Genomic DNA, 23,472 nt, shown 5'->3' with positions numbered 1-23,472 from the left:
ACCGATGGCTTCAGTACAGGACTGAAGGGAAGAAGTGTCTGCTAGTATTTGTTGGTCACAGACTGTAATCGTTAGCCTACCACAACTATAAGTGTCAGGAAAGAGTTAATTTGAACACGAATTAAAGCTCATTTTCATTTTACAATTCCAATAAAATGTGCAGGAACAAAGAGAAACACAACTAAAATATGTCTTTCCTTCTACTAAGACTTCACGGTTGATTTACAAGAAACATGTCAGCGTAGGAATAGAAGTTAAACGCACATGGTTAAGGTCCAATCTTTAGTTGCACAAAGGAACATACATAACGTTAAAATGTGCAAAACGGGAGCGAGTGAGTTTATCAGCACAAGTTCAACTGACCGTGTGTCTTGAACCGCGCGTCGACGTATAACCGTTTAATATTTACCTCAATTATGTAACCAGACATTTTGTTGAGGAATAATTAACGGCTCTGTATTATAATGTTTAACATTTCCTTATTTAGGGTCACATGTGAATAATATCCAGACTGTTGGCACCAACTGTTCTTAGGCTTTCAGGTCGCTCGAAACATTTGGGACTGATTAACATTATCAGTGCGCAAAGTTGTTTCTTAAAATCCCATATTGCTAATTAACAAATTACTTTTAATCACGATTAGTTGACAAACTTGACATGACACAATTAAGCAAAACACCAACCAAACATGGACTCTAAATGTTTCATTAGACTTAATAAAAACAGACATTTTGTTTTTGTAATACTAGCTATGTAACTCCTGCGTTAAGCTGCCACGGCTGATTCGTATTTTGACAATTTGATTGATTGATTCGAGTTAATTTATGTTCATATACGCTTTACTGTATACCACATTAGGTATGTGGACTGCGACATGCGCGTGTTGTGTTTATGGTAAAGTAAACTGTTATTCTTTCATTAATAGACACTATTAAGGCCTTAACTAAAATAAACAAAACAAGCTATCGTATGGTTTTCTCTTTCAGGACGTTTGAATGTTTTTCATGATCAGAATACATAAATTACAACAAATATAATTACTCTAATGGTGATAATATTGTTGTTCCCAATGTTTCCGTATTCTTTAAATGACAGATTTGTAATAGCAGGCCACTAATCTGCACCGCTTAGCGCCAACAGACCCTGACAGCTAACAGGAACCAGAAGTTTCACAATCTTTGGTTTAATACTTATCATATTTCCAGAAACTTCTTCCATTAGAATACGTTTGTGTTCCACTTGCTTATCTAGCAGCCCATTGATTGCCAAATGACAAGTTGCTGCAGGTATTGCACAAGTTAACATCTTCATACTTCAAAAAACTGAGTCACAGAGACTTCTATTTTTGGCAGGAATGATTTAAGATTTTGAAATCCTTCTCAGGGTGGTTGCAAAACACAAAGAATACAGTAAAACCTCCATAAAGGTGAAGTCCGTACATCAACGCTGATACATTGAAATGACTTCTCATCCTGCATTGTTTGACGAAGTCCATCCCATCTGTGTTTCTATCAAACAAACATCCCCGGGCTTTCTTCCAGAGCATGGGAGATATTCTGGCTCGTCGTATTTTTGGCATTATTTGACATTATTTGCGGCGAAAATACAAACAAGACAGATGAAAGCAAACCAAGGCCAAGACAAAACAAGCAGTGTGTGGATAATGAGACGAAGAGTTTTCAAATGAAAGCCCAAAACAGTCCAGGTTTGAGTGCTCCATCTCTTTCCTCAGTGATATTTTTATATTCCTCCGCTGTCTAAAACTGCTTTTATCAGTATTCGTAGAAATTATTATGACCCTCGAAGACAGACAGACATTTTCATATCCTGATTAATGCGTCTCCCTTCTTTTAAAAAATGTCCCTCAATTCAGCTTCTTAACAAGTTAGAGGTTATAGTAGTTTAGTAGTTGTTTGTCTAGGAGTACTCACATGTGATGTTCTCACTGCAGCGATGAGTTCAGCTCTGACATTTTGTACTCACTGCAGGTGGCTTTTTCTCTCCCCGTCTCTCTCACACACACATACACACACATGCGCACACACACACACGCACGCACACATACGCACGCGCACACACAGGAAGTCAGACACCACTATGATCCCATCCTTTTTTGTAATGTACAAAATGGATTACATTTACATTACAAGATTAGTTTACTCTCTCTATCTCTCTCTCTCACACACACACACACACACACACACACACACACACACACACACACCAGATGCCCTCTCCATTGCTCCTCCAACAGACTGTCGATTTTTTTTCGTTGGCATTTTATTCACGCACACACACACATAAAGTCAATATGCTTTATTGGACAATTTTCTTAAATCAGGAATCTACAGTAAAGACAATGACTCCTTACCTTGTTGCACACACTATAAAGACAAATATATATACAATATGTATTATGTTTCATTTAATTTCAAACCTTTATTTATCCAGGTGAATCCCATTGAGATCATTGATCTCTTTTTCAAGGGAGACCTGCTCAGGTAGGTTCCACATGAAACATAAAAACATAAACAGAACAACAAAAGTACCTTTTACAGCATCATTACAGGGATTTACAATTTACAATAACTATCCACATGAACAGGTACCAACAGCTTCCGATTGAGTAGCATCCAACCGAGCTTTAAAAACATTTAGTGGCACCAGATTGCTCAGTTTCCATTTCAGTTGCAGACTATTACAAGACAGAGGAGCTGCGCATCTAAAAGCTGTCTTCCCTAAGACAGTCCTAGCAGTTGGCACATTTAATAAAACCACAGCATTCGATCTCAGGCAGTAGCCACTTACAATTCACCGTGAGATCAGGGAGCAGATATAAGATGGAAGTTTCCCTAACATGGCTTTGTATATAAAAATGTACCAGTGACTGAGCCTCCGTACAGTTAGTGAAAGCAAACCAGCCCTTGCATACAGGGTACAGTGATGGGTTAATGCTTTACAGTTTGTCACAAATCTCAGTGCACTGTGATACGCAGCATCTAACTTGACCAGGCAATTGGCAGGTGCATTCATATACATCAAATCACCATAGTCCAGCACAGGTAAAAAGGTCACAGTGAAGAGCCTTTTCCTGGCCTCAAGCGAGAAACAGGACTTGTTCCTGTAGAAGAAACCTAGCCTAACCCTCAGCTTTTTAAGCAGGTTATTTACATGAAGTTTAAAAGTGAGACAATCATCAAGCCAGATACCAAGGTATTTGTAACAGGTAACCACTTCAAGTTTTATTCCTTGCGTATAGTTACAATATCTAAAACAGGCTCTGGTGTCTTTTTAGCTTTAGAAAAGAGCATTACCTTGGTTTTATCCACATTTAAAAGAAGCTTTAGTTCAGAGAGCTGAGTCTGAATAATGTTAAAAACAGCCTGTAATTTAACACCAGCCTCGTTAATGGAGGGACCTGCACAGTACATCACGGTATCATCCGCATAAAAATGTAAGGTTGCTCCTTCGACATTTTCACCTAAACTATTGATGTAGATGGAGAAAGGAAAATGTAGGTTTGTGTTACAAAATGCAGAGTTCCCTAACAATCTATTGTTTTTACTCCTGATTATATACCAATATATACATATAGCCTACAGTATGTATGTCGTTGGTGGTGAGACAGGTGTTTGCTACGTTACACTACTTGGTGTCGACAGCTGCATTTACTGCACCAGTTGTGGGGAATTCAGAGCTTCCCAAGCAATGCAAACATACTGTAAAGCATATTAAAAGAGATTAAATAAGTTAAGATAATGTTTGATGTTATGTTGAAGACGGTATAACCCTGACATTTGTTTTACTTTAAAGCCTTTTACAGTAGGTTGTGTTGTTACTGGCAGAGTCTGCATTACTCACATTGTTTTAAATGGGATTCACGGGACAACATGCACATTCACCGCTTTGTGATTTTATCTCATTGATAATAGAAATCCTCCTACACTTGAATTAAGATTGTTAAACACCTGAACTTTTGAAAGAACATCCATAACATTAATCTGTTTGCCACTTATAAATGGGGCGAAGCCTGCGAGCTAGTTCAGGCAGTCAACTCGAGCACCAATGATACATTAACACGTGACGCACCTCGTCCCTCTATTTAAGCTGCCAGGTCTTCCTGCCTCTGCCTCGCTATGCTGCCACTGCTGTGTTCACTTGCTATTGCTACGTTCCTGCTCCTGTGTTTCCTGTTGCTCGCCTGCCCCCCCACCACCCCAGCTCCACCCCAGCTCCCACCCCAGCTTCCACCTGTAGGCTCGGGTGATAGTTATCTGATCATCACTCATGTTCTTTGTAAATCTGTGGAGTGATGAGGCCCGAGCCTTGACGTCAAACTCAAACTATATGCTGCTTCTAATAAACATTAAGAAACACGTGAGTTGTCAGACTGAAATATCAATATTCAATTACTTGTATATAGACTATACTGCACAATTTCTATTATATTCTATTTCATTGTATTTACTTGCACTATTATCAGTTGTATTGTGTTGCACTGTTGGAGGAGCCTGTGACCTAAGATTTTCATTGTCACAACTACACTGTAGCTATGCACACATGACAATAAAAGCCTTGAACCTTGACATCTAATCTTTTTATTTACAAACTACAGAAGCAAAGACAAACAGGATTAATCAAATACACAGAAACACAAGAAAGCTGCATGACTTTTACAATAAAAAGTGCTTTCAAGCACATTATTCAACACGTGAATGTGCTGTTTAAGAGTCCAAAACAAGCTGCTGTTCCCCCTGCGGTGGAGGAGTCATTTGCATTCACTTCACTGGTTATATTTGGTGAAGAAGGCTCAAAGTGAGTGGCCATATCATTACATTTTTATTTTCATCTCGAGCATTCAAAAGCCCATTTACATTCATGCCGTATTCACACTTTGACGCTCTCTTCTTCCCCTTGCTCTCGCTTCTTCCTCGCCAATCTGTCTTTCATGTCTCTACATTAGCTGCGGGAGGGGGGCTTTCGGCTTCTCTCTCCGACGTCCTTGCCGCGGTTTTTCTGCAGCTGCTGGCCTGCGATAAAGAGAGGAAAGAGGAGAAGTTTGCACACTAATTACGACACAATAATGGTGAGAATCTTGGTGAGAAAGGCACAGAGAAAAGGAAGGTCAAACAGTCATTAATGTAAAGTGAATAGAGTCTATTAGAAAGAATCTGCAGAGGGAACAGAGATTACTGGAGAGAGAGGGGGGGGGGGGGCGATAAAGTATTTTTGACTGTAGATAGAAGTTAGGAACATTTACCGCTCACACTGGCAGTACTGCTTGGGCTGCAGTGGCAGGCGGCCCATTTTCATCTTTAGATATCTTCTCTGCAGCGGGGAAAAAAAGGAAAATCACATTTTAATTGATGTTGTTTGTCTCTGTAATACATCCGCCTTCATCCCACCGAATGATTTCAATCTACAAAGACGCACCTGAGGACTTATTGTGTCTAGAGAGCGACGAGTAAGGCAATACATGCACAATATTTGTACACTTTAGATTAAGGAACACATATTCACCATCAACTAGTTAACATATTAGAGTCAAACTACTAGATTATTGGTTTTGAACAAGACTTCACTTTAAAATAGGGAACATATTCTGAGATAGAAATACCACATTTTGAGTTATTTTGACACAATTAACACTTGTAGTTTCATGTCTTGTAAGAATAAGAATAGACCATATTTGTTAGGTGTTATGAGAGAGTGCCTTATTAGGCTCATATTAAGACCCAAACTCATGTACAACAATGTCCTTACTTACAATAAATAAGCACTTAATAGAGGGTTATTGAGGAAAAACTCTCAACTAATGGCCTAGTACTTGTAGAATATGGTCATGTAGAATAAGGCATTAATATGTGTTTTATAATGACTAATAAAGAGCCAATAAACTGCTAATATGCATGTTAATTAACAACTAGTTGATGGTGAATATGTGTACCTTAAAATAAAGTGCTCTTAAAGATCTGTAATGCTTGTAAACATGGCTCCTTCTAATAATAAGTGAGTGGTTGTTTTAAGAGAGTGACTATAAACCAGATGCATGTCATAAAACCCCCTCTGGACCAGGCTGTAAAACACTAAAACACAAAGACATACAGTGAGGGGGGTTTCAGGAAGAGGGTGACCTATAACCCCAGGTTACTTTGTGAAGCTGACAATTGAGCGGCCCAGACCAAGCAAGGAGGCAGAGGCAGCACGTCCCAAATATAACCCGGTGTGGGCATTTATTACAGCATGAACACAATACACACAGCCTCAATCCTGCTGCTGTTGTTCACGTGGGCACAGCCTGCAGCCACCAGGATCTCACACACACTAGGCTTGTTTGAGACGCGTTGCGGCTCGCCTCGAAAGTAGGCGAGAATAGCCGATCGCAGCCGGGAGAGGTCTCAAAAAGCTGGCCTGAAGTCGAAAAGCTCGGAGTCGGCTTCGTCTTCTTCTTCTCTCGGTTTTTTGGCGGATTGCAAACAACTTGAAGGTGCATACCGCCACCTCCGGAGTCGGTTTGACTTGGTTTGCATTTATAAAGAATGCACACGTGTTTAATCGGATATGTCAGATATGTACTAAGTAAATACATTTGTTCCTGCTCAAGATTAGATTCAACTTTATTGTTATTGCACATATTACAGGTACTGAGACAACGAAATGCAGTTTAGCTTCTAACCAGGAGTGCAACAAGCAGTGAAGTGAAAAGTAATGTACACAATAGACAGAATAAAATATAGAATGAATTGAATGATGAATAAACAGTGAGGGGTATGAATACACTAGATATACACAGCAGCCTGAGAGCAGTATGAACAGTGTGTATGAATATGCTAAGATATATAAAGTATGAAAACGGTAAGCAGTGCAAGTATAGTATAAAATATATGGATATTAATTTCATGATGATAAACATTGTGGAACAATGATGAAAAATGGGAATGGATGTGGTGACGTAAAACTGACACAAAACAACAAACTTTTGCCGAGCCAATTGGAGAGTTTCATCAGCAGCACGTGGTAAAAACCACCAATGAGCGCTCAGCTCGAGATACCAGCGAGTCGTTTCCCATCAAGCATTTCGCTTCCGCAGCCCGTGGAGAGGAACTGCGCCGCCGCGCCGTGCCTCGTTCTCAAGGCTGCGGGCGTCTTTGTCCCGCGAGATTTCAACGTCTCATGTAGGCGAGCCTCCAGAGCAAGTCGGACAAAATGACTAACCATCATGCAACGCACTAGCAAGACGTTGATCGCAACTGCGCAGGTCTCGCTTGTCTCAAACAAGCCTACCACCTGCCTCTCTAACAGCAAAACCCCAGAGCCTAAATGCCCAACCCAACAGGACACAGGTGAGGGGGGAGGAGACAACACAGGGCACCAGGTGCACACAATCAACGACAGACATGGGGAAAGGGGAACACTTTTCAAGAACAAAAAACTAAACAACCCGTAACGGAGGCCGAGATCTATGAGCCCAGAGATCACCCCCGTGACATACTTATCTATCCGTATTAAAAAACACTTTATCCTAAACCTCAAAACACAATTTCATCAAGAATTCAGGAGTGTATTTCTTAAAGGTTACAATTGAAACACCTTTAAAAAGACTGTGAAGTCCACCGCAGACGGACCACTTTCGGACAAAATGTCCTCTCCATTAAAGGCAGCTCTTTGTGGAATAGCCTCCCAACTGAGATACGGGATTGTCCCACTCTCAATAGCTTCAAAGGTCAACCCAAAGAATGGTTGAGAACCAAACAGACGTGCGATCACCGCTAAATGCACTTTAACACAGGGGTATCTCCTCTCTTGCACTTGATGTATCGATGCTGCTATATTGTATTGAGTGGTGAGTGACGCGTCCTAAAACCCGGAAGTGAGTTAGCATTTTACCACTTCCTGTTCCCTCGACAAAAAAGCAATGGGATTTCTCCAGAGGATTTAGGAAAATAGCTGGACATAATGTCTGTGGTTGAGACACATTTAAGAGACGGATCACATTTTGTTCTACAACCAGAAGTTGTCGAGGCCGTTGTACGTCATTACACGTAAACACTCCCGCTAAGTTTGTTTTTCCCCCGTGTTCTGCTTGAAAGCAAGTGCCTGCCTCCTGCAAACTGTTCAAACAAACGCTTCAACTTGTACCATTTTGAATCTGTATGTTTGAATATGGATCTTAAGTTGGCGTGACGTTGAAGTCGTGCTGCTGTACTCAGCTGTAGTACGTTTATAGGATAACGTTAGCATTTAGCTTCTGGCGACTAGATTTACGATTAGAAAATGATAAAAGTAGGGCAGACACAGCGCCGGTTAGGGTTGGCCAACATGAGGCCCCACGCAAAGTTATATAATGAGGCCCTCTGTTTCGCGAGCGTCGACGGGGGCGGGGGGTGCTAGTGGAGTCTCGCAGCGACAAAACCGTGCCGCGCCACACTAGTAGGTGCGCCGCATTTTCGGCTCAGTTGAGGCCCCCTCCGCAAGGTGAGGCCCCCTCCGCAAGGTGAGGCCCCACGCAGTCTGCATGATCGGCCTGTAGGAAGGGACGGCCCTGGGTAGACATGTGGAGATTATCCGACTGAACAAAACGTGATCCGTCTCTTAAATGTGTTTCAACCACAGACCTTATTTCCAGCTATTTTCCAAAATCTTATGGAGGAATTGTATTGCGTTTTTGTCGAGGGAACCGGAAGGAACTTACTTCCGGGTTTTAGGATGCGTCACTGTGGCACTCTATGGCCATGTCATAAATACTTGTGTATTCTGCTCTTGCACTTTTCTTGCATTTCATGTATTTGTATTTGCTATGTTTGTAAATGTCATTTTCTTAAATGTTTTATGTGAGGGACTGCGGATGGAAAGTAGCTCAAAGCTAAATCCGGCATATTTACGCTTGGCACATTTATTCTTTTAAGTGTTCATTAATGTGCACTGTCCCTACCAAATAAACGATAACATAATAATACCACAGTTTCTATTGCGGAGGATTCCCTGGATGATTCTGTTCACTCACCTTCCTTCTTTTGATCCTCTTGCACAAGACAATGACCAAGACCACCAGGAGAAACACAACCAGGGAGCCCACTCCCACTGCGACCCACACCCACCACCTGAGCCCCAGCAGGAGAGAGGTGACGGAGGGAGACTGGGAAACACCGGGTGGATATTGGGGAATAGACCCTGGTAATAGAAATGAGTAACACTTTATATTAAGGTACACGTATTCACCATCAACTAGTTGTTAATTTACTTGCATATTAGCAGTATATTGGCTCTTTATTAGTCATTATAAAATGATAATATCATTATAAAAACTTATTTATTTTGTATAATTGTATTTTTAACAGGATGAGTGAGGGTAAAATGATAGTACCAAATAATACTTCATCCCCACTAATTTTTTCAAAACAAACAAACACAACTGTCGCGTTCACACTAAAATTAGTTCATGAGAACCTTTTTACCCCCTTTTCCGAAAATTGAATGAAGTTGTTATCAAAAACCAAAACGTTTTTTTAATTAGGTCTTCTTGTTATCCGTTTTTTGATTCAGAAAACGGCTTTGGTTTCCCGTTTTTTCGTTTTTGATTTAAAACGAAAAAAGGCTGGTATTTTCGTTTTTTTGGTTCAAACGTTAAATCAAACTAACAAAACGTACAGACTTTTTTTTATTAGGTTTTCTCGTTATCCGTCTTTTGATTCAGACAACACAGACGGGAAAACGGCTTTGGTTTTTCCGTTTTAAATCAAAAACGAAAAAAGGCTGGTATTTTCGTTTTTTGGCTTTTTGTTCAAACGAAAAATCAAACTAACAAAACGTACACGGACCTCCGTCCCTGCTAGAGAGCAGGTACTTTCGTGGGAGAAAAAGGTTCCTATTTCTGATTGGCTGGGCGGATTGCAAACCACGCCCCGTAAAACTGCAAAAACGTTTTGTGAAGCCGCCATTTTATTATCCTCGCATTAGCATTATTAGCATTAGCATTAGCCCAGCGCACAAACGCAGAGAGACTAACTTATGGCAACACAAAATAAAACATGGGAGCGGTGGAGATGAGGAGGTGTCGGCGTTCTGGCGACTTACTCGGAAGGCTTCAGTAGAATCTGCTGGGAGTCCCAGCAGCTTCTACTGAAGCCAGTCCCCAACTCCGGGGACTTTCGGCCGGGGACTCCGGGTGGCAGTATACGCGTGAAGTGGTTTGCGGCCTGCCAGTAAACCCAAAGCAGCTGCTTCATTTGACTAATCCTCCCCCAGGGACTTATTCCGGTGTGAACGCGATCTGTACTTAGTTCATGAGAACTGAAGAGTAGAGTTCTGATGAACCTTTGTGGGAAAAGTACTGCGATGTGAATGCACCTAATATCAAAGAAGTGAAACCATCAATACCGTTAACTTTCAACAGGTTAACTAGTCCTCTAAAACCAAAGTACATTACTCAATGAGACTTCCTAACACAGTCAACGAGGCCGTGAAGAACAACTTTGGTTAATGTGTGTGCTTTTAGACAAGAAAGTTTACCGTGGATGGGAGTTGACTCAGGTTTCTGGGTAGAAGCAGCTGCTTCAGGCTCTGAAAGCAAAGAAACAGCACGTTTCTCCCAGTGTTTGGTTGGTTAAAACCACACAGAGGTGACACAGCCAGTGACCAGAGGTGGGAAGAAGTGGAGTACAAATACTTCGTTACTGTTCTTAAGTACATGTTTCTGGTTTCAGTACTTTACTCCACTACTTCTTTTTCTGACGACTTTTAACTTTTACTTCTTAAATTTTTAACACAAGTATCTGTACTTTCTACTTCTCACATGTTGAACACAAATACCTGCACTTTCTACTTCTCACATGTTGAACACAAATATCTGTACTTTCTACTTCTCACATGTTGAACCCAAATACCTGTACTTTCTACTTCTTACATGTTGAACACAAATACCTGTACTTTCTACTTCTTACATGTTGAACACTAATACCTGTACTTTCTACTTCTTACATGTTGAACACAAATACCTGTACTTTCTACTTCTTACATGTTGAACACAAATACCTGTACTTTCTACTTCTTACATGTTGAACTCAAATACCTGTACTTTCTACTTCTTACATGTTGAACTCAAATACCTGTACTTTCTACTTCTTACATGTTGAACTCAAATATCTGTACTTTCTACTTCTTACATGTTGAACACAAATACCTGTACTTTCTACTTCTTACATGTTGAACACAAATACCTGTACTTTCTACTTCTTACATGTTGAACCCAAATACCTGTACTTTCTACTTCTTACATGTTGAACCCAAATACCTGTACTTTCTACTTCTTACATGTTGAACACAAATACCTGTACTTTCTACTTCTTACATGTTGAACTCAAATACCTGTACTTTCTACTTCTTACATGTTGAACACAAATACCTGTACTTTCTACTTCTTACATGTTGAACACAAATACCTGTACTTTCTACTTCTTACATGTTGAACACAAATACCTGAACTTTCTACTTCTTACATGTTGAACCCAAATACCTGTACTTTCTACTTCTTACATGTTGAACTCAAATACCTGTACTTTCTACTTCTTACATGTTGAACTCAAATACCTGTACTTTCTACTTCTCACATGTTGAACACTAATACCTGTACTTTCTACTTCTTACATGTTGAACTCAAATACCTGTACTTTCTACTTCTCTCATTTTCCAAACAGCTGGTTCCTTTAGTCTGAATGTGTGTTTGGTGCGTGATCATTATTCTTTAGAGTCATTGCGTGCCTATTGATTTGAACACGATCCGTGTATCCATCATTTCCTGGTCTTCTCTAAAGAAGAGGGACCAATGGAAACGTTGTCATGTTGCCGTTGTTCAGCATGAAAACATTCATTAGCTAACAATGACATTATTGTTCTATTAATATAAAGGGAGGTCAGGTACTCTTTAAAGCAGCTGCTAGATATGGGTACTTTTTACTGAAGTACATTTCAAAGCCTCTTTACTTTTACTTGAGTAAAGAAGTTTAGTCAGTACTTCTACTTTTACCAGAGTATTTTTAAACACGAGTATCTGTACTTCTACTTGAGTAAAGGATGTGTGTACTTTTCCCATCTCTGTCAGTGACCCACCTTTAACTTTGATGACAAGTCTCTCCTTGTACTCCTTCCCTTCATGAGAGAACACACACTCCCAGGTCCCAGCGTCAGAGGGGGCAACAGACTCAATACGAACGGTTTCTGGGTGTTTTTGTCCGTTTGGACTCGTCCACTGCTGCGCCGCCGAGTCGTGACCTCTGACCCCACACTGCAGCGAAGCCTTTTCTCCCACCTGCAGCTCACCGGGGGGGTCGGCTGAGACTGATGGAGAGATACAGGGAGAATTACGACATCATTAACTCAACCTTATTTATCAAGAACTTTTTATACAATTACCAGGCACACATGCTTCACATACCCTTATGACACGACAGTGAAAATATATATATATATATGTATATATACATACATATATATACATATGTGTATATATATAATATATATATACACATATGTATATATATGTATGTATATATACATATATATATATACATATGTGTATATATATATACATACATATATATATACATATGTATATATATGTATATATACATACATATAATATGTATGTATATATACATGTATACATATATATGTATATATATACATATGTATATATATGTATGTATATATATACACATATATGTATGTATATATATACACATATGTATATATATGTATATATACATATATATGTATGTATATATACATATATATGTATGTATATATATGTATATATATATGTATGTATATATATATACATATGTATATGTATGTATATATACGTATATGTATGTATATATATATACATATGTATGTATATATATACGTATATGTATATGTATGTATATGTATATATATATATGTATATATATATGTATGTATATATACATATGTATATACGTATATATACATATATATACATATGTGTATATATATACATACATATATATATACATATACATATACATACATATACGTATATATATACATACATATGTATATATATATACATATATATACATACATATACATATGTATATATATATACGTATGTATGTATATATATACATATGTATGTATATATATATACGTATGTATGTATATATATACATATGTATGTATATATATATATACGTATGTATGTATATATATATATATATGTGTTAATAATTTTGTTTTTGGGAGAAGGGGTGGGATTGAATAAGTGTAAACTTCATCCCACCCCTTTTCGGATGTGTAATTAAGTAGATTATTTGTTTTTACATAATTTATAATCAGTAATATTTTTGTATATGAATTTGACACTGCTTAATTTTGTATTGTATTATAATTATCATGTTACATTTTTGTATTATTGTTTTACACATTCGAAATAAATCAAATCAGTAAAGCAACATCAAAATGTGTAACTTGTAATTATTAATGCAATAATGTTTAAATAACTTACATTTTAAAGGGGGTAAAGGCAGAGGTAATTTTAAAGTGGACATATTATGCTAATTGTTTAGGTTCATAGTTGTATTCTGTGCCACTTGATATTGAAGTGACTGTTATTTTATATATTGATTGTTGTATTTTTTATCTTAATGTGTGCATATGTGTAAATATGTCTGTTAGGATATACATATTTTATACATATTTGTATACATATCTGTATATTGTATAATTGTATTCGGGATTGTTGGAAACGTCATTTCGATCTCTGTCTGTACACACAAACTGAAAGATTGACATTAAAGTTGACTTTGACACTATTTTAATATTCAAAAAGTGCTTTATTTTTCTCATTGTGCTATTTGAGGTCTTCCCTTTCCTCCAGTGTGTTCTATAGGTTTGTGTGCATGTCAATGGTCTGCAAAGGCTAACATCCCAAAGTTCACCCAACCTTATTTATCAAGCACCTTTTATACAATTACCCAAAGCCCACATGCTTCCCAAACCCTTATGACATGACAGTGAAGCAAACATGTGCTGTGAAAACATGTGTGACCTATGGAGGATAAGTTAAAGCAGTCTATTCATTACGCATTATTATGTTATTGAATATTAATTAATAATGCAATAATGTGCCCCACTTCAATTTTAAAAGGGGTAAAGGCAGAGGTCATTTTAAAGAGGACATATAATATTTTAGGTTCATATGTGTATGCACTTCTGCGACATTGTTACACTCCCTTTCCTCAGTGTGTTCTTTAGGTTTGTGTGCATGTAAATGGTCTGAAAGGCTCAAATCAGAGCAGACTGATCTCTGGTTTCAGACAGAGGGTGAAAAGAGGTGCTGCAGCACAGGCAGTATGAGAAAATTAAAGAGCTTTTGAACATTAAAGCATGGAGACATGTCCCAGTAGAGACACTACATTCTGATATACACCTGAACATCAGCAGGAGAGGACTCTTTAAAGTAGAGACACTACATACTGATATAGACCTGAACATCAGCAGGAGAGGACTCTTTAAAGTAGAGACACTCCATACTGATATACACCTGAACATCAGCAGGAGAGGACTCTTTAAAGTAGAGACACTACATTCTGATATACACCTGAACATCAGCAGGAGAGGACTCTTTAAAGTAGAGACACTACATACTGATATAGACCTGAACATCAGCAGGAGAGGACTCTTTAAAGTAGAGACACTCCATACTGATATACACCTGAACATCAGCAGGAGAGGACTCTTTAAAGTAGAGACACTACATACTGATATACACCTGAACATCAGCAGGAGAGGACTCTTTAAAGTAGAGACACTACATACTGATATACACCTGAACATCAGCAGGAGAGGACTCTTTAAAGTAGAGACACTACACACTGATATACACCTGAACATCAGCAGGAGAGGACTCTTTAAAGTAGAGACACTACATACTGATATACACCTGAACATCATCAGGAGAGGACTCTTTAAAGTAGAGACACTACATACTGATATACACCTGAACATGAGCAGGCGAGAACTCTTTAAAGTAGAGACACTACATACTGATATACACCTGAACATCAGCAGGAGAGGACTCTTTAAAGTAGAGACACTACATACTGATATACACCTGAACATCATCAGGAGAGGACTCTTTAAAGTAGAGACACTACATACTGATATACACCTGAACATCAGCAGGCGAGAACTCTTTAAAGTAGAGACACTACATACTGATATACACCTGAACATCAGCAGGAGAGGACTCTTTAAAGTAGAGACACTACATACTGATATACACCTGAACATCAGCAGGCGAGAACTCTTTAAAGTAGAGACACTACATACTGATATACACCTGAACATCAGCAGGAGAGGACTCTTTAAAGTAGAGACACTACATACTGATATACACCTGAACATCAGCAGGAGAGGACTCTTTAAAGTAGAGACACTACATACTGATATACACCAGAACATCATCAGGAGAGGACTCTTTAAAGTAGAGACACTACATACTGATATACACCTGAACATCAGCAGGCGAGAACTCTTTAAAGTAGAGACACTACATACTGATATACACCAGAACATCAGCAGGCGAGAACTCTTTAAAGTAGAGACACTACATACTGATATACACCTGAACATCATCAGGAGAGGACTCTTTAAAGTAGAGACACTACATACTGATATACACCTGAACATCATCAGGAGAGGACTCTTTAAAGTAGAGACACTACATACTGATATACACCTGAACATCAGCAGGAGAGAACTCTTTAAAGTAGAGACACTACATACTGATATACACCTGAACATCAGCAGGCGAGAACTCTTTAAAGTAGAGACACTACATACTGATATACACCTGAACATCATCAGGAGAGGACTCTTTAAAGTAGAGACACTACATACTGATATACACCTGAACATCATCAGGAGAGGACTCTTTAAAGTAGAGACACTACATACTGATATACACCAGAACATCAGCAGGCGAGAACTCTTTAAAGTAGAGACACTACATACTGATATACACCTGAACATCAGCAGGAGAGGACTCTTTAAAGTAGAGACACTACATACTGATATACACCTGAACATCAGCAGGAGAGGACTCTTTAAAGTAGAGACACTACATACTGATATACACCTGAACATCAGCAGGCGAGAACTCTTTAAAGTAGAGACACTACATACTGATATACACCTGAACATCAGCAGGAGAGGACTCTTTAAAGTAGAGACACTACATACTGATATACACCTGAACATCATCAGGAGAGGACTCTTTAAAGTAGAGACACTACATACTGATATACACCTGAACATCAGCAGGCGAGAACTCTTTAAAGTAGAGACACTACATACTGATATACACCTGAACATCAGCAGGAGAGGACTCTTTAAAGTAGAGACACTACATACTGATATACACCTGAACATCATCAGGAGAGGACTCTTTAAAGTAGAGACACTACATACTGATATACACCAGAACATCAGCAGGAGAGGACTCTTTAAAGTAGAGACACTACATACTGATATACACCTGAACATCAGTAGGATATGGCCCCTTTAATAATAAATTGTGCATTATTTATTTTTGACTTCTCTCTTCTAACACAATTTTTTTTAATTTAAACTTTTTATTAAAGGAAAGTAGTTTAAATGAGATTCTTTCATATAGGATTTAAATGTGTGGTTGTAGAGGCGAACTCTCCTACATATATGCAATGCCGAATAGTATTTGCAAAAGCATTGTGTCTTCCTGCTCACCTGAGACCATGAGCAGCGTGTGTTCTTGACTAATCCCGTCTACTGTGCACGTGAACTTTCCGGCGTCTTCTTCCTTCAAACCTGAGATCTGCAAGTTTGTTTCCCTGTAATCCTTCGATCTCAACGCTATAGCATTGTTGCCTGATCAGGAAATACATTAAATCAGCAACAACAACATTTAAAAAACAACATATAGTGGCAAATAAAGTATTATTCTTAAGTACTATATTGATAATCTTACTGAAGTAAAAGTACTAAAGTATTATCATTGAATTAAACTTAAAGTACCAAAAAGTGTCACTGTGCAGAATGATCTATTTCAAAACGTTTTGGATTATTAATGCAATAATGTTAACATCACATCACTTTAATGTCACTGCTGGTTCAGGCAGACCTCATTTTAAATACTTTAAATATTTATGGGTAGCTTGTGAATTTACGGAAAGTTTTATTGTATCTTTTATTTTTATAAATCAAATAAATGCAACATGAATTATAAAGTAGCAGAACATCAAAAATACTTCATTAAAGTACATCATAATTGTACTTAAATACACTACTTGAGTACATGTACTACAATACATTTCCCCACCGGCTGAAGATAAAGTCTAACCAACTGTTTGGATGTTTTAAAACAGTCTGTGTGTTTGTACCTTTGCGCTTGAATTGCGGTGTCTTCTTAGGTTTGTTAAAGATCATGTCCGTGCCGTGATGCCACTCCACGTACGACTTGAAGGAGGTCATCCCGCACTGCAGGATGACCTTCTCACCCAGCTTCCCGACCAACACTTCACCTGCAGCGCAGAGCGAACACAGCACTGCAGAGAGAACACACACTCAGTCTGAGGTACACACACACACACACACACACACACACACACACACACACACACACACACACACACACACACACACACACACACACACACACACTCAGTCTGATGTTCACACACACACACACACACACACTCAGTCTGATGTACACACACACACACAGCACTGCAGAGAGAGCGACACACACTCAGTCTGATGTACACTCACACACACTCAGGCTGATGTACACTCACACACACTCAGGCTGATGTACACTCACACACTCAGGCTGATGTACACTCACACACTCAGGCTGATGAACACTCACACACACTCAGGCTGATGTACACTCACACACACTCAGGCTGATGAACACTCACACACACTCAGGCTGATGAACACTCACACACCACCACATGTGTGTAATAAGACAAAACTGGGGGTAGTTTGTTATATTATCTACTACTTGGAGAAGCAGCGTTTAGTTATTATGATGCTCCAAATATCTGGACCAAACTCCCAGAAACCTGCAGGTCCGCTCTGACTACTTTTAAATCCAGGCTGATGACTTGTCTTTTTGCCGCTGCTTTTAACACTGTAACTTGTATTCATGTTTTATTATCTTTGCTTTTAAATGTGTTTTTAAATGTCATTTCATAATATGTTTCTTAAGGCTCTTGATGTCTTTCATTTGAATTGCCTTGTGTTGAAAGGTGCTGTATAAATAAACTGGCCTTGCCTTGCTTTGGAGACTGCATGGTGGATCATTTATCAGGTTAAGGAAGTGAAACACATTTTTTAAACATATATTAAAAGTGTCTTGTAAATAAATAGGCACATTTTAAATACGTTGCCTTCAATTAAATTCAGTCTTTTACCAAAAAGTTTGAAAACACGAGTACAAAAGATAAAATGGAGATGTGAGAGATGGCACAAACCCGGAAACAGGGGCCCGGATACTGAACACAAAGTCATTACAATATATATTACAAAATGTTCTAGAATAAGATTGAGTTCACGTATTATATTACAAACTGAAAAACACCTCACAAACCAAATACTACTTAAAACTAGTAAATGGTCCCAAAACATTATTTGTATGAGTCGAAACATTGGTTTGAAATATATTATAAGCAGAGATATATAACAAAGGGAAAATAACACATTTCAGAAAGACACTTCTTTAAAAGTCCCCAACAATTAGGTGTATTTAGGATATGACGTATTCACTTGCTACCTTATTTTAATGGATCATTTATAAAGAGTTTTTAGTAGTATTTTCACTCACCGATCCCAAAGCAAACGATCGTCTTCATTCTGAGTGTTGAACCTAAGGGGTAAAAATTGCAAAAAAAGAAAATGAAAGTCAAGACAAAAGTATTTGAGAAGAGATTTAATGCAGTGCTTCACGATGTGGAACATTTCCAGGTTTGAGATACCACACACTGCTTCTGTGTGAGATGAAAAACACGAGATCCCTAACCACCGAGCGAGCTCTCGACTTCCTTCCTCTCTCGTTCTGTTGAATTAAAAACGCTTTCTTTTCTCTTGCGCAGTAAAAACCTGAAACAAATGTCAGTGGGAAAACTCCAGCATATGTTGGGCTCGTTTGCATTAAATTAACGCTTTCAATAATGCATGTAAAGGTGCTTCGCTGTAAACATATCTGAGAACAGAACTCCTGATAAATCTTTCTTCTTTTTTTTTTACGCTGTATCCTTTAATGTTTCATGTGTCAAACTCGAGGCCCGGGGGCCAAATCCGGCCCTTGGTGGATTTCATTTCGGCCCGCAGTATCATTTCTAATTACTATTAGATCTGGCCCGCCGGTATATTGCACACCTTCACTCCATCCTGAGGGTCTCCTCAGCTCAGAGCCTTAGCCCAAACATTGATGAACCTGCACCCAAGATGAGATGCCAAGTATCTGAACTAGCTTCACAGAGCAGCACACTGAGTTTAATGGATGTTTCCTTCTGCACTTCTTTCTCACGGCAACAGGGCATGTTTGGTTTGTTCTTTGAGGGAAATAGTTTTGTTGAAGCTGTTGTTGGTCTGTGGAAAAATGTGATCATAAGAAATGACACTGCAGATAGAGCCATAAGAAATGAATGCAACTGATTATTTAATGTTTAATGTTGTTTTTATAGGCAATAATTTAAGCTTAGTTAGTTCCAGGTTTAATATGTGCAATAAGTTCATTTCAATACGTTTTGTAATAAACATTGAACCAGTCCGGCCCTCCACTAGTACCCATTTTTTAATTTTGGCCCACTGTGTATTTGAGTTTGACAGCCCTGCTTTAATGTTTCATGGTTTTAAAAGGTTCATAAATCCAGCAAAGCAAGACAAAAAAACTCAACATTCTCAGATCAATTCTCATTTTAAAGTCACAAATTATATCATTTTATTTAAGTTATTTTAGATAGCCGCAGCAATTACAATCCGCCAAGATAATAAGTCATTAAATAATTTAGACACCTGCATAATAACTCATCTAAAAAGCGATATATTTCTCCTTAGTTATTCACGCTACTAGATTACATCATAGGTGCACGCATTTTCTTTCTCTTTAATCTAGTCTAATACACTTCATCATTTCTAACAATAATACAAAAATGCACGATTCAAGAGATACACGTGAAAGGCATTATCAAACTATGAAATGGTCAATAAACATATATGAAAATCCATCATTACGGTGAGTTTTGCCCACATTAAGGCGTCTTTTTATATTTGTAATTATTTGTTTATTTGGCGGGGACATTAATGAACACTTAAAACATGAAATATTGTTCCAATAGAGTAAAACCCTATGTGCCTTCTACTTGGTCTTCCACATTACAAATATCAAACACAAGAGGCTATTTCATTTATGGACTTTTGCAGCTAGAAACAATGTTTTGATGTTTTGGATCAAGGAGGTTGCTCCAACAACGAAATGGTGGCATGACCTTGTAATGGAGTGCACTCCTAAGGAATACATCTCTTGTATGCTTCTCTCTTCAGTGGATGCTTTCAATCAATCAATCAATCAATCGGACCAACACTGTCATCTTCCATATTACGAGGCTTTCCTCCTTCAGCCTAGCGCTCCTATGCACTTTGGATTTGACTGTTTTTATGTTTTCCTGTAACCCCGTCATCTGTATTTGTCTATTTATTTTTTGATAATTACTACTATCTAATTTAATTTTGTTATTGAGAATGGTAGAGGTTGGGGATCCCTACATTGTGCAGTGGTTTTTATTTCTTATTGTTATCTACGTACCTTACTTGTCATGTCTGAGCTGTTTTGTGTTGCATTTGAAAAAAGATATTATGTAAAAGAAAATGTAAAAACATGAAATAAGTGTACACATAAAACATTAAGAAAATGAAAATTACAAACACAGCAGTACAAATACATAACATTTAAGAAAGGTGTAAGAGTAGAATACCCAAGTATTTAGGACATGGTAATACAACATAGCAGCATCGATACATAACTGTATAGCTGTTTCAGAACATTAATACAATTGAGTTACATTTTTACACGATGAAACTGTATTTCTTGTTCCTACCTTGAATGTGAAGCAGAGCCGCGTCTCCTGTGCTTCCCTGCAACGAACACAAGAGCGCAAGGTTGCAAAAACCCGTAGAGAGCGGAAGAGAAGTGAAGAGAAATGTGCAGTTTGGAAAGTTTTAGGCCAACGTCTACCCCAGATCTCTGTGGGCTGGCTCTTCTCAGAAAGTAGACCTCGAGTCCCGTTCTCATGAGGCCTAAAGACACTCTTCAGATACAGTCAACAACAAAGGTGGTAATACGAATACACAATTTATATGTTGCAATTTTGTCTTAATTTACATTTAATGTCATATTCTGTTCTTGTACATATCCCATACTCCATTGACATGTATATAGACTGTTTGCACTACTTTTTATTTTGTATTTTATTATACATGTTGCATTGTTGGAGGAGCTCAGGTCAGAAGAATTTCATTGCCATTTCTACACTAGCTTTGTGCTTATAATAAAACCTTTATTGTGTAAGCGCTTTTACAGGTGCTCAACGTCGCTTTACAGAGGTAGTAAAAAAAGAAAAGGACAACAATTAAATATAGTAAAAATCACATTAAAATCAAACATCAAAACAACAATCACACATTAAAAGCCAGTTTGAAGGTGAGTTTTTGTAAGTTTTTTGAAGGTCAGTGTCATTATGTCACATGACAATAAAACCTTTACATTTGTTATTGTTTGTTTGTGTTCTTCGTTGTTCTTTCTTTTTCTCTTTGTACATATAATCAGTACAAACCATTGCCTCATTTGTAGATATGCTTTCCATTGATAAATGACAAACCTTGGTTATGCATGGTTGAAAAACTTAAAAGTTCAATTCAATTCAGTCTATTACCAAAAGGTTTGAAAAAACAAGTGGTCATAAGATAAAATGGAGATGGTACAAACCCGATAAAAGGGAACCAGACACTAAACATAAGTTTCTGTATTAAACAGAAGCATTACAAGCTAAAAAAAACACCTCACACCAACCACATACTTAAAAACACAGACTTATGAGGGAAGGGAAAATAGAAACCTTGGGTGTTTCTCAATGTCGAGGAAGCCTCCAGAGCCACTATTTCAAGGATGCTACTCATCGAGTCCCGCCGAAGGACTGTTCCATTCCAATGTCCAGGTTACTTGGAATTCTACCGAGCCTGGCGTCCTTCATAGCGAGGCTGCACATGTGTATCCTCCGCGGTCTTAAAATCCCACAATGCTTTGCGCACGGACCAATTTCCCAAATCTTTGGCGGAAATCCCGCTCCATTTAAGGCGAGGCCTCGCATATGACGCACACCTGTTTAGCCTGTTCCACATTTCTTCGTTTTCCGAGGCTAGGAAGAATTCTTGCCTCGCTTCTGAAAGACCTGACTCTGAGCGGGGACATGTGCTACCAAGGAAGCGTCCTCGACATTGAGAAACACCCCTTGGCTATGCATTGTCAAAAAGCATTTATTTTGTCTTCTTTGCACATTTTTAACTTCCGTTTATATAATTAATTGTATACTATTTATTTGTATTTGTATACATTTTTATTTTCATATAAATACCTTTATTTGCAATTTTTTACATTAAAATCTGTTTATATAAATATTTTCATTCTAATGAAGCTCAGCGCAAGTTCATCCAGGAAGACCGTCTTTACTAATCCATTTACTATTTCTGTGTTAAGTTATCGGGACCGTCACTCCCCAGCTTAACCAATCACTTCGCTCTATTCTCACAAGCCTATCATAGCGCTCTGTTAACACTTTTAAATCTGCTCTCCCCTCTGACAGCTGTCATTTCAGGTGACTCTATGCAACCCTCCTCCACCACTTTGCACCTCCTGTCCCTCTGAATCCAGGGTCAAGCTAAGCCACTCCCCTTCAGACCGACCCAACTACCCATTCACCACCACCAGGGTCAAGCTAAGCCACTCCCCTTCAGACCGAACCCAACTATCCATTCACCACCACCAGGGTCAAGCTAAGCCACTCCCCTTCCGACCGACCCCAACTATCCATTCACCACCACCAGGGTCAAGCTAAGCCACTCCCCTTCCGACCGACCCCAACTATCCATTCACCACCACCAGGGTCAAGCTAAGCCACTCCCCTTCCGACCGACCCCAACTATCCATTTACCACCACCAGGGTCAAGCTAAGCCCCTCCCTTCAGACCGACCCCAACCATCCATTCACCACTACCAGGGTCAAGCTAAGCCCCTCCCCTTCCGACCGACGCCAACTATCCATTCACCACCACCAGTGTCTAGACCCCGGGGGGGTTTTCATCGGATCGGTTCTCCCCCCCCCGAATGATACTCCTGCACAACGTGGTCTAATCGCC

The 23,472-nt window shown here is 38.7% G+C and overlaps 2 protein-coding genes across 6 annotated transcripts in view; both read right to left on the bottom strand.

Annotated features, from left to right (window-relative positions):
• Positions 1–2,019, bottom strand: part of cd4-1 (CD4-1 molecule) — a 33,566-nt gene extending 31,547 nt beyond the window's left edge. For both annotated transcript variants that reach the window (XM_034221576.1, XM_034221577.1), the window contains exon 1: positions 1,932–2,019. The gene's annotated coding sequence lies outside the window, so the exon portion shown is untranslated. The remainder of the gene's footprint in view (positions 1–1,931) is intronic.
• Positions 2,020–4,575: 2,556 nt separating this feature from the next.
• cd4-2.2 (CD4-2 molecule, tandem duplicate 2) lies at positions 4,576–22,295 on the bottom strand. Of its 4 annotated transcripts, XM_034221573.1 has the most exons (11): positions 22,176–22,201; positions 21,296–21,357; positions 21,159–21,195; positions 18,884–18,925; positions 17,436–17,600; positions 16,783–16,923; positions 12,106–12,333; positions 10,510–10,560; positions 9,005–9,171; positions 5,261–5,328; positions 4,576–5,030 (listed from the first exon to the last, which is right to left on the bottom strand). In XM_034221573.1, exons 2-11 carry the CDS (start codon positions 21,350–21,352, stop codon positions 4,955–4,957), a joined length of 1,032 nt encoding a protein of 343 aa, XP_034077464.1. In that variant the 5' UTR covers positions 21,353–21,357; positions 22,176–22,201; the 3' UTR covers positions 4,576–4,954. The 4 variants fall into 4 exon arrangements, with proteins under 4 accessions (XP_034077464.1, XP_034077463.1, XP_034077466.1 ...); XM_034221572.1 differs by having other exon boundaries at positions 21,296–22,295; XM_034221575.1 differs by lacking the exon at positions 21,296–21,357 and having other exon boundaries at positions 22,176–22,193.
• Between the last annotated feature and the right edge of the window lie 1,177 nt (positions 22,296–23,472).

The sequence above is a fragment of the Gymnodraco acuticeps genome, unplaced genomic scaffold (assembly GCF_902827175.1).
Source record: "Gymnodraco acuticeps unplaced genomic scaffold, fGymAcu1.1, whole genome shotgun sequence".
Classification (NCBI taxonomy): Eukaryota; Metazoa; Chordata; class Actinopteri; order Perciformes; family Bathydraconidae; genus Gymnodraco; species Gymnodraco acuticeps.
This window is presented reverse-complemented; position numbering and strand designations above follow the sequence as displayed.